Here is a 13,276-nt window from a genome sequence, read left to right on the forward strand (position 1 = left end):
GCAGGCTCAGGAGGAGAAAAAAAAGGCATTAGAAACATTAGTAAATATTCAATGCCTAATATAAAACATATTCCCAGCTACTAGTGCAGTATATAAAGATGGGTTATGGCTTTTTTTTTTTTTTTTTAAAGATTTTATTTATTTATTTGACAGAGAGAGATCATAAGTAGGCAGAGAGGCAGGCAGAGAGAGAGAGGAGGAAGCAGGCTCCCCGCCAAGCAGAGAGCCCGATGCGGGGCTCGATCCCAGGACCCTGAGATCACGACCCGAGCCGAAAGCAGAGGCCCAACCCACTGAGCCACCCAGGTGCCCCGGGTTATGGCTTTTTAACATAAATGTTTTCCTTCCTATAGCCTTTCCCTTCCAGGTAGTGGAAGGAGAATTAAAGTTAAATACCTTTAACATAGTCCAGATATGATTAACTTTGGTAACAGTTGCTTGAAGTATACTGAAAATTCAGAGGAGGAGATACCATATTTGTTAAGGATAATCAGGAAATACTTCAAAAGCAGAATTTCTTGGTTCTTTTTACAAGGCTGGCAGATATTGGGAAGAAACCTGTTAGACCAATCTCACTCTGAAAAAAAATCCTATTATAAGTATTGAAAGAATCCCAGCTATAAAACAACTTAACTGAGTGCATTTTGTTCCAGAATGAAGGGACGGTGCAATTTGGAATATATCAATATAATTTGCCATACAAATAGATTAAAGGGGAAAATGGGAATTCATTTTATACTTACCCAAGAAGACATTTGATAAAATCTAGCATCTATTCTTGATTAAAAAAAGAATCCTTTAGATTAGGGGGTCAGCAAACCTGTTATAAAGAACCAGGGGGTAAATATTTTAGGCTTCTTAGGCCATAAGATTTCTTTAACAACTACTTAACTCTGCCATTGTAAGGCAAAGTAACCACAGACAATATATAAGCAAATGAATATGTTCCAATAAAATTGTATTTACAAAAACAGGTGGTAGGCCAGGTTTAGCCTGTGGCCACAGTTTGTCAGCCTCTGCTCCAGATTAAAAAAAGTAGTATGTTATATCTTAACTCAGTTTTAAAAAGTATGTATGTGAGTGCATGTTATTTGACAAAAGGCCACCTCATGTTTGTTGCTAGTACATAGAAGTATCACAATTGTATTTAATACTGCCTGTCAATGTAATTAGGCAGGATAGTGAAGTAAGACATGATTTCAGAAAAATTAGAAAATTACCATGATTGGGGTACTTGGGTGGCCCAGTGGGTTAAAACCTCTGCCTTCAGCTCAGGTCATAATCTCAGGGTCCTGGGATCAAGCCTCCCATCGGGCTTACTGCTCGGCAGGGGGCCTGCTTCCTTCCTGCCTCTCTGCCTACTTGTGATCTCTCTCTCTCTCTGTCAAATAAATAAATAAATAAATTTTAAAAAAGAAAATTACCTTGATTTACAAATGACTGATTTTATGCGTAAAAATATCTTAAAGAAAATTCCCTGGAAAAAACATTGGAGCACAAAATTTAGTAAGGTAAAGGACACCACTGCAAACTGTACAGAAATTAAGAGGCTAATAAGGAAAAATTATAAATACTCTTATGCCAATAAGTTAGGTTAGGTAAAACGGATATATCTTTTTAAAGACACACATTTCCAAAACCAACACTAAAAGGAATATAGCATTTGAGTAGTTCTACATTTACTAAAAAAAAAATACATTCCAGCAAATGGCTTTGCTGGAAAGTCTAAGAAACATTTAAGGAAGGAATATTATGCTGTTCTTTCAGAAGACACAAGAAGGAACACTTCCCAGCTTATTGACCTTTTAAGAAAAGACAAAGACTTTCCCTCATGAATATGAATATAAAAATTTTTACAAACTATTGGCAAGTTGAATCCAATGGTATCTTAAAAGGACAGTGTAGTAGAATAAACTTGGGTTTATCCCAAGAATATAAGGCTGGTTTATTTAGGAAATAAAGGAGAACCAGAATAAAGAAGAAGGACTGTATAATCATCTCAGTATATGTCGACAAAATATTTGACAAAATCCAGCATCTATTCATGATAAAATCTGAGAAAATTAGGATTAGAAAGGAACTTTCTCAACCCGATAAAGGATTTGTGTGGAAAAAAATACAGCTAACACCATACTTAATGGTGAAACCATACTTTCCCTCTGAAATACAAGGCAGGGATGACTATGCATTATTCCTCTTATACATCATACTGGAGGTCCTAGCCAGTGAAGTAAGGCAAGAAAAAGAAATAATAGACATTTAGATTAGAAAGGAGGAAATAAGATTGTGTCTGTTTACAAATGAAATTACTTTTTACACAGAAAATTTCAAAAATTCTACTCAGTAGTTACCAGAACTAATAAGTAAGTTTAACGAGGTCACAAGGTATAGGGTTAGTATTTCTGTATACTAACAATGGAATAATTAGTAATTGAAAAAAATTTTAAAGTATAACAACACAAAATCCACAAAATAGCTTAGAATATAGGTAACAACATGTGTACGGGATCTGTATGCTGAAAACTACAAAATGATGAAAGGAATCAAAGATGATTTAGGTGAATGGAGAGATAATATGGACCTCATGGATTAGAAAACCAATACAGTTAAGAGACACCTAATCCTGTATTGTTCTGTAGATTAAATGTAATCCCAAGAAGTCCCAACAGTTATATAAATAACAAGCTGATTCTTAAGTGTATATGGAAATGGGAAGAAACTAGAGTAGCCAAAACAGTTTTGAGAAATAACTATAAAATTTCAAAAATCAAGACAATGTACTATCTGCAAAAAGGTAGACATACAAGTCAATGGAAGAGAATAGGGAATCTAGAAATAGACTTGTACTTACATCGTCAGTTTTATTTTTGACAAAGGTACAAGGAGAATTCCAGGTAAAAAGATAGTCTTGTAAATGGCGCTGATACAATTTTATATCCATATGCAAAAAACATCTTCAACGTAAACCTCTTTGCCATATGCAGAAATTAACTTAAAATGGTTACAGACTTAAATATAAAAACTAAAGTCATAAAACTTAAAAGATGAAAACAAGGGGTGCCTGGGTGGCTCAGTGGGTTAAAGCCTCTGCCTTCGGCTCAGGTCATGATTCCAGGGTCCTGGGATCAAGCCCAGCATTGGGCTCTCTGCTCAGCAGGGAGCCTGCTTCCCTTCCTCTCTGCCTGCCTGTCTGCCTACTTGTGATCTCTGTCTGCCAAATAAATAAGTAAAATCTTTAAAAAAAAGAAAAAAGATGAAAACAAAAAATGTGGTCTTAGATTGGGCAAAGATTTTTTATACATGACAAGAAATACAAGCCATAAAAGAAAAAAATTTAGTTAGACTTGCCTCAAATTAAAATTCTTTGGAAGACACTTATAAGAAAACGAAAAGACAGGCCACAGAGTGGGAGAAAATATTTGCAAGATACAAACCTGATAGAGGTCTTGTGTCCAAATATATAAAGAACTGTCAACACTTAGTAATAAATAAACCGCCCAATGAAAAGATGGGCAAAAAATCTGAACAGATACTTCAAAAAGAATATGTGCATGGTAAATAAGCATCTTGAAAGATGTTTGACATCTTTAATTAGTGGGAAATGCAAATTAAAAGCATAGTAACATTCTAATACTGCCTGTCACAATGGCTACAAAAACTGAAAAACAAAACAAGGAGATTGACAATAATAAAAGCTGATGAGGACACAGAACATTTGAACCTTCATACATTGCTGGTGGGAATCCAAAATGGTACAGTCACTTTGGAAAACTGGCTGTTTCCGATAAAGCTAAACACACACTTACCTTATGACCCAGCAGTCCTACTCCTTGGTGTTTACCCAAGAGAAGTGAAAACTTACATAATTTCACACAAAAGGTTGTATGCAAAAGTTTATACTGGTTCTGTACATAATTGTGAATAATTATAGCCAGCCTAAATGTCTTCAACTTGGGTAAACAAACCATGGAATAAGTGTACAGTGAGTTACTACTCAGGAATAAAGCAGCTGCTGATACATATAGTAGCATGGAGGGGGGACTCATGTGCCTTGTGCTAAGCAAGAGAAAGAAGACAGACATAAAAGGCATAAAGACAATCTGGAAGAATCAGAATTTATAGGGGCAGAAAACATCATAGGTGGCTAGGTGCTGAGGGTGGAGGGCGGTGTTGACTGTAGAAGGGCAGGGAAATTTCTGATAATGAAAATAAAGGAATTGTTCTGTATTTTGGTTGCAGTGGTAATTGCACAACTGCATTTGTCCAAACTCCTAAACCTGTATATTGAAAATGGGGACTTTTATTATCTATAAATCAACAACTGAAACCCAGAGGACATGAGGAAAAGACTGATTAGTTTGATTGTATTTAAAAATAACTTCTGCAAGAGTAAGTGTTTTTTCTAAGGTGTATCAAAGATAACGTTGGGTTTTGAAAGCTGCACAAGCAGTTTTTATTAGCAATCAACCTTCATACAAGTGCAGAGAGGTCGGCTGGCCAAGTTGCTTTCTTAAACACCTAAACAGATTTTTATTTTGTTTTGTTTTTATGTGGCTGAGTAACAAAAGAGGAATAAGTGCAAGATAGGAAAGAAATTAAATGAAATTTTCTTTTCATCTTAAATATTTGGCAGGTGTAATATATCACTTCCTTTGTTATAGTATATTTTATTACTTAATGAAGTTACCTAAAACATTTTCATAAACTCTGAAATTAGCTTTTAAGAACTGGTTCTTTATCACATCTAAGATTTGTTATTGAATTTACTTAGGTGTGTTAGGGATTTAACCCATGAGAAAGAAAAAGTCTAATAAGATACCTGAATTAAAATATTTTTAGTTGTAACTCAACTATTCTAGCTAACCAGCTTTGTGGCTCAGAAGGTACTGTAAGTACTTTGAAGCAGAAGTGCTCTGTTATTCGATATCTTAAAGATCCAAGTGCTTCATAGTTTCTCTTTAATTAAAATTTCATTTCCTTAAAGTGGAAAGGTATTTTTGATTTCGTGCTCCTTTCAGAAAGAAGCACCTTATACTCCCAGCAATGCAGAAGAGCTTGCAAAACTATTTGCAGCACATATAATGTTAACATTTCTAATTTTAGGGGAGCTTTTATAAATTAGTAAGAAAAAGGCCACCACCCAGTAGAAAAACTGGCTTAGGAGATGAGCATGCAATTCACAAAATACAGACAGTCAACATGTATATGAAGAGATAGTTATTTATTTATTTTTAAAGATTTTATTTATTTATTTGACAGAGATCACAAGTAGACAGAGAGGTAGGCAGAGAGAGAGAGAGGGAAGCAGGCTCCTTGCCGAGCAGAGAGCCCGATGTGGGGCTCGATCCCAGGACCCTGGGATCATGACCTGAGCCGAAGGCGGAGGTTTTAACCCACTGAGCCACCCAGGTGCCCCTATGAAGAGATATTTAATCTCTGTAATTAAAGGAACGTAAATTAAAACATGATTTTTATATAACTTATTAGATTGGCAAATATTAAGGATAAGTGAATACCCATTGATAGTGAAAGTATGAATAGGTAAAATCTGATTTTAAGTGGCAGTATAAGTTGGCACATCATTTTCAGACAGCAATTTGGAATCATCTGTCAAAATTTTAGAAGTTTATGTCTTCTAATGTAGCGATTCAGTTTCTAAGTATTTATCCTTTACAAGTGACAAAAAATAGGACATTCACTGCAATATTATTTGAAATGGCAAAGACTAACCAACTCAAATGTATAACATTGAAAAACATGGTATGTAAAATTGTTAGCCCATATAAAAGAATATTTTGCAGTTATTAAAAAGCTTAGAGAAAGTTCTATATATACTGACATGAAAGTAGGTCCAAAATAGACCTATTAAGCATTGTTTAGTGAGAATGTCTTTTTAAAGAAGAGTATGATTGCATTTCTGTTCATAAAAATATCTATAGGGAGGACACCTGGTTGGCTCAGTCGGTTGAGTGTCCAGCTCTTGGTTTTGGCTGTAGTCATGATCTCAGGGTGATGGGATCTAATCCCATCGTGGGCTTTATGCTGAGCAGGGAGTCTGCTTGTCCCTCTCCTTCCCCCATGCTTGCGCACACGCACGTACTCTCTCTCTCTCATATAAATAAATAAAATCTTTAAAAAATACATATGTAGACATAAACACAATGTTATATCATTAAAGAAATCTAGAAGCATATTAACAGTGGTTAATTCTCAGGGATGGGATCATGACAAATTTCTAAGTCCATGCATTTCTGTAATGTTTGAATTTTTTGTATTAACTGTATGTTACTTTAGTAATCCAGAAAAAAATCCAAAGTTGTTTTTTTTTTTTAAAGATTTTATTTATTTATTTGTTAGAGAGAATGAGCACAGGCAGAGTGCTAGGCAGAGGCAGAGGGAGAAGCAGGCTCCCCGCTGAGCAAGGAGCCCGATGTGGGACTCGATCCCAGGACGCTGGGATCATGACCTGAGCCGAAGGCAGCTGTTTAACCAACTGAGCCACCCAGGCGTCCCCCAAAGTTTTTTTTATTAAAAAAATAAATATAACAATACTTTCATAGACTTAAGACAAATACAGGGATTGGCATTTAAAAAAGGCAGGGTAGTTGGAAGTATAGAGTGACTCTATTTTGCCTAGGAGTGAGTGTAAAGGATGTGTTGAGGAGCTATTGTTAATATAGAAAAATATGTTGAGGTTGTCTTTTGACCAGCCCCGAGGTGTAGAACCATTGAATTTTGGTAGCAGAGGGGAGTCATCTGAGACTTCTGAGCAAGAAAGTGGTATACTTTTTCTTTGAAGAAAATCAATCTGGGAGTAGTATGGTTGGTAGGTGGGGATAAACTGAAAATAGGAACACTAAGGAAAAGGCTGTTTTAGGGGAGCATGAGCAACTGGCCAGGTGGTTGTAGGAATTAGGCAAGCTGGTGAACAGATACGAGAGCCAGTGTATATAACCAAGCATAGATGTAATGTAGCTGTATATAACCAAACATAGAGGCTGATGGAGAGGGGTGGGACAAGGACTTAATGCCTAAGCAACTGAAGGAATGTTGGTGCCTTTGACAGGAATAAGGAACATAGGATGAAGATTTTATCAGGGGTAGAATTTGTCCCAGTCTAGGGCGCCTGGGTGGCTCAGTGGGTTAAGCCGCTGCCTTCGGCTCAGGTCATGATCTCAGGGTCCTGGGATCGAGTCCCGCATCGGGCTCTCTGCTCAGCAAGAAGCCTGCTTCCTCCTCTCTCTCTCTCTCTCTCTCTCTCTCTCTCTCTCTGCCTGCCTCTCCGTCTACTTGTGATCTCTCTCTGTCAAATAAATAAATAAAATCTTTAAAAAAAAAAAAAAAAAGAAACAAAAAAAGAATTTGTCCCAGTCTGCCTTTCCAGGTTCAATTCCTGTAATAGTTGTCGGGCAATAAAAAGTGCTCAGTCTATTGATTGGATATACCTAAGTTTGTATTATTTAAGCTTCAGCTATATGTGTTCCCCATTCCTAGACTATAGCATGCACATTTCTGGAAGGACATCAGTAATGGTAATGATGATAGGATGGTGGAGAGGATAGTAGCTATTATTTCTGTCACACTGAGTATCTGCCACACTTCTTTCACATGTCCAAGGTCACCTACCTGGTAAGTGGAGCTGAGACTGGAATAGCAATGTGTCTGAATCCAAGCCTGAATCTTTAACTGCTATACTTGCTGTCTCTCAGGTAACTGGAAATGTGGGTCTGGAGCTCAAATTAGGCATGCAGTTAAGTATGTTGTATTCTAACTGCATGTCTAGTAACCACTTACGATTGAGCAATAGTCTATTGGTTATAATTGTATCCCACACTGTTAGCTTTGAACACAGTAAAAACCATCTACCTTCTAGGGAGTTAATTTTGTAATAACTAAGGTTAGTGATTTAAATGTCAAAATTTACTTTTTAAAAGCTTAATTATTCTGGTTAATATCTTTATAAAACATTTTTCTCTATATATTGCTTGTTTTTTTACAATGTGCATTTATCATTTTTATAATTAGAAAAATACTAAAATATATTTCATGCTCTCCTATTTTTTCTTTTTTCTTTAAAAGATTTTATTTATTTATTTGACAGAGAGAGAGAGACAGCAAGAGAGGGAACACAAGCAGGGAGAGTGGGAGAGGGAGAAGGCTTCCTGCTGAGCAAGCCCTGATGCAGGGCTTGATCCCAGGACTTCCAGGACGCTGGGATCATGACCCAAGCCAAAGGCAGATGCTTAACGACTGAGCCACCCAGCTGTGCCCTCCTATTTTCTAGAACAGTATATTCTAAACATAATTTAATTTAATCTTTATGACTCAGGGTTATTTTCATAAGCATATTTATATTACTAGGTTTTAGAATATAATGATCATATCAAGAAATAAGTGTGTGAGGAAGTTTATCTTTATACTTACGGTTTCACACTGCAGTACTTTGTCAATTCTTATGTCTTATTTTTTTAAAAAGTTTTTGTTACATTTATTGTGGTAGGTTGTCTTCTTTCTGTTGTCATTGTGGCTTATAGCAATTTTTTTTTTTTTTTTTTTTTTTTTTTTGCCCTTTTGCTGCTGCTTATAATGATTTCAGAAACTGGTTGGCTGTTCACTTCGGTTTTATGTAAAATAAACGTAATCAGATTTTGGGTAGGGGCCTGGGGAACATACTGGTGACTGAAGTTCATGAGCTTTATTTAATATGTGGACTTTGAGGTAAACATCTGAAGTTTTGTGTGTTAACTTCTTGGTTTCTGGCTGTATGATAGGTGGGTGAAGCACTGTATTTGTTTTTAAGAGCTTTTAGAGAACATTGCTTTTTATTTTTTAAACTTACTTAATGTAGAGATCCATCTAAAATGTAAGTAATCATCATGTTACTAGATGAAGACTTCTCAACTGCCCCCCCCTTTTTTAAAAGATTTTATCTATTTATTTATTTGAGAGAAAGAACATGAACGGGGGGAAGGGAGAGGGAGAAGCAGACTCCATGCTGAGCAGGGAGCTCAGTGTGGGGCTCGACCCCAGAGTCCTGGCCTCATGACCCGAGCCAAAGGCAGATGGCAGACACTTAATTGACTGAGCCACCCAGGTATCACTCACCTGTCCAGTTTTAACTCAGAAATCCTTATCTTGACATTGTTGAATAGTCTTTGAAGTTGCAAATGTGGATTTAGGGAAAAATCATTAATAATGGATATGGATGGACATGGCTAAAAGATTATGAAGAACAGTATCAGTAACTTTGGGTAGATTGTACTGATTATAATTTTGTGAACTGGAAATATAGGTTCAAATTTTTTAAAAAACCTGATTAGATGTAATAAGAGATTTCCTAAAACAACTACCATCTTACAACTTATGTAATAAAATATTGTAATTAATATTTATGATTTGTAAAGGTAAAATTCTAATGACTTAATGGGAAACTGGTATTATTTTATTAAGTTTAAATTGTATTTAAGAAGCTTGTTGCTACAGTTTACTCAGTTCTTCCTTAGAGCAATCTGTTCTTTCCATAAACTCTATACCCCATCTTAGCATATATGTGTTCAGAGCAGAAAATTTAAGTTTATTTTCATTTAATTTCTTACCTTATGAGAAGTGCTGACAGGTATGCGTTAACATATGTGTTAAAATGAAATACTGTGTTATAAAATCATTGCTTCCATATTTAATCATTTAATAAATATTTATTGAGGCCCTACTGTATGTCAGGCACTTTTCTGAGTGCTGGGGATACACTGACTTAAAGCCTGTGCTTGTGAAACTTACATCCTAGTGGAAAGAGGCAGACCATAGAGAAAAAAATCAACATGTAATAATAGATCAGATGGTAAAAGTATTGTGGAAAAGAATAAGGCAGCATGAGGAATGAGAATGTATGAGGGTATTGCTGTTGGACCTGAAAGTTATGTGCTAAATGAGACTTGATAAGACAATGGTATTTGATAAATATGATGAGGATATTTCTTTAGGCACCAGAAGGTTGATGTAGAAAAATATTTTGGAAAATGGTAAGTCAGTGGCAAATTATGATTAGAGGAATCGAGCAGATACAGTGAGAAAAGATAGTATACATTCAAAAACAAGGCTATTACCTTTAAAATTACATTTGTGATTAGCTTATATAGTTGAAGTAAGACTCACAATTATTCCTTGATATCTACAGATATAACCCATGATGTGTGTGATAAAGCTTGAGTAAAATTTTCATGTTTGATTAATTTCATTTCTTTCCTTTTCCTTCATTTTCTTTACTTTAATGGAAGAATTCAATTATTTTCAAAGCAGAGATACAAAGAATACTTAAAATAGATATGGATTTTAAAATGCATATTTCTCTTTACCATTACTATTTTAGCATTTAGTTTAAATGTCTAATTTTTATGTTATTGTAGTAATGACTTCATTTTGTGTAAAAATTTTTCTCAGTGATTAACATTCTTAATTTTTGTATGAAATAGGGGTGCCTGGGTGGCTCAGTGGGTTAAGCCTCTGCCTTCAGCTCAGGTCGTGATCTCGGTCCTGGGATCGAGCCCCGCATCGGGCTCTCTGTTCGGCGGTGAGCCTGCTTCCTCCTCTCTCTGCCTGCCTCTCTGCCTACTTGTGATCTCTCTCTTTCTCTGTCAAATAAATAAATAAAATCTTTAAAAAAAATTTTTGTATGAAATGATTTTCTTAACTATTTCCAGATGACATGCAGAATGTACATAAAGAAGATAAATCTTTAAGGCTGAGTATGCCTGTAATTACAGAAGAGGAAGAGGACAATGGAAGTTTTAGCGAAACAGGTATGGATGAAATTTTGTCAAATATTGATGGAGGGGCACCTGGGTGGCTCAGTGGGTTAAGCCTCTGCCTTCGGCTCAGGTCATGATCCCAGCGTCCTGGGATCGAGCCCCGCATCTGGCTCTTTGCTCCGCAGGGAGCCTGCTTCCTCCTCTCTCTCTCTGCCTGCCTCTCTGCCTACTTGTCATCTCTATCTGTCAAATAAATAAATAAACCTTTAAAAAAAAAATATTGATGGAAAGTTATGCTTGGGGAGCATTAAGGTTTAGAACCCATGAACAGCATGGTGGTTACCTGTGTGTTTTCGTGATGCTTTTTTCCTTGACACATTGGAGAATTTTAGTATTAATTATGACACTTAAAAGTAAATGTTAGGGGCGCCTCGGTGGCTCAGTGGGTTAAGCCTCTGCCTTCAGCTCAGGTCATGATCTCAGGGTCCTGGGATCGAGCCCCACATCGGGCTCTCTGCTCAGCGGGGAGCCTGCTTCTCCCCTCTCTCTGCCTGCCTCCTCTCTGCCTACTTGTGATTTCTCTGTCGAATAAATAAATAAAATCTTAAAAAAAAAAAAAAGTAAATGTTAAAACATAGGCAGTAACCTCTTTGATATCAGCCACAGCAGCTTCTTTAAAGACATGTCTCCAAAGGCAAAGGAAACAAAAGCGAAAATGAACTTTTGGGACTTCATCAAGATAAAAGCTTCTGCACAGCAAAGGAAACAGTCAACAAAACAAAGAGGCAACCCACGGAATGGGAGAAGATATTTGCAAATGACAGTACAAACAAAAGGTTGATATCCAGGATCTATAAAGAACTACTCAAACTCAACACACACAAAACAGATAATCATATCAAAAAATGGGCAGAAGATATGAACAGACACTTCTCCAATGAAGACACACAAATGGCTATTAGACATATGAAAAAATGTTCATCATCACTAGTCATCAGGGAGATTCAAATTAAAACCACATTGAGATACCACCTTACACCAGTTAGAATGGCCAAAATTAGCAAGACAGGAAACAACATGTGTTGGAGGGGATGTGGAGAAAGGGGAACCCTCTTACACTGTTGGTGGGAATGCAAGTTGCTGCAGCCGCTTTGGAGAACAGTGTGGAGATTCCTCAGGAAATTAAAAATAGAGCTTCCCTATGACCCTGCAATTGCACTACTGGGTATTTACCCCAAAGATACAGATGTAGTGAAAAGAAGGTCCATCTGTACCCCAATGTTTATAGCAGCAATGGCCATGGTTGCCAAACTATGGAAAGAACCAAGATGCCCTTCAACGGATGAATGGATAAGGAAGATATGGTCCATATACACTGCAGTATTATGCCTCCATCAGAAAGGATGAATACCCAACTTTTGTAGCAACATGGACAGGACTGGAAGAGATTATGCTGAGTGAAATAAGTCAAGCAGAGAGAGTCAATTATCATATGGTTTCACTTATTTGTGGAGCATAACAAATAACATGGAGGACAAGGGGAGATGGAGAGAAGGGAGTTGAGGGAAATTGGAAGGGGAGGTGAACTATGAGAGACTGTGGACTCTGAAAAACAACCTGAGGGTTTTGAAGGGGCGGGGGGGGGGGGGAGGTGGGGGGAACCAGGTGGTGGGTATTGGGGAGGGCACAGATTGCATGGAGCACTGGGTGTGGTGCAAAAACAATGAATACTGTTATGCTGAAAAGAAACAAAAAATTAAAAAAAAAAGTAAATGTTAATATAATAAATGAAAGGAGAGATAAAAGGATAGGTAAAATACCATTATTAGTATGTCAGTGTACCTCATCATGAGGATGTCTGGAATGTATTCCTAAGAAAGGGCAAGGCTCACAAATACAAGTAAGTTTCTGGATATAACTTTAAAAAGATTTTATTGTTAAAAAATAGTTATTTCAAATTTGGATGTAAAATTTTCACCTATGGAATCATGATTGTAACTAAATAGTTGTAAATTGCATGACAAATTAAAATGGCTCTACCGTTTAGTGTTGTAGTTTTCATAATTTGTAGTGTTTATTAAACAACAGTTTAAATAATATTACCTCTAGTAATAATTATAGTATTATAGAGAATAAATTATATTTAACAGGCTAGGCTTGATAGTTGGTAATCCATCAATGATAATGAATACAATGTGTGTTAAGAACAATTTTTTTTTCATTTGGCTTTGTATTCATTCAGCAAGCATATCCTGAGTGCCCATCATGTTTCAAACACTTAGCTATGTACAGGGCTATAAAGATATATACTACTGGCATTTAAGAGCCATTTTATTTCGATCACAGTTATTATAGATCTGAGTACAGTGACTGGCCCACAGTGGACCTAAGTAAGTATCTGTTGAATGTATCCGATCAGTCTGTGCCTTCGAGGACCTTAGAGTTCAGTTAGGGGAAAAAAACACCCAGTTCATTGGGGTAGAGAGAAACAGTGTAATAGAAATATATAGAAGACAAAGGATAGGCATTTC

General features: G+C 36.4%; 1 protein-coding gene across 1 annotated transcript in view; it reads left to right on the forward strand.

Moving 5' to 3' along the window:
• Positions 1-13,276, forward strand: part of LOC111160451 (small nuclear RNA activating complex polypeptide 1) — a 33,259-nt gene that overhangs the window by 18,236 nt on the left and 1,747 nt on the right. The window contains exon 9 of the mRNA XM_022523593.1: positions 10,698-10,796. Coding sequence (XP_022379301.1) covers positions 10,698-10,796 — 99 coding nt within the window. The remainder of the gene's footprint in view (positions 1-10,697; positions 10,797-13,276) is intronic.

This window comes from Enhydra lutris, unplaced genomic scaffold (genome assembly GCF_002288905.1).
Source record: "Enhydra lutris kenyoni isolate GAN:26980312 unplaced genomic scaffold, ASM228890v2 scaffoldscaffold4, whole genome shotgun sequence".
In the NCBI taxonomy this organism is placed as follows: domain Eukaryota; kingdom Metazoa; phylum Chordata; class Mammalia; order Carnivora; family Mustelidae; genus Enhydra; species Enhydra lutris.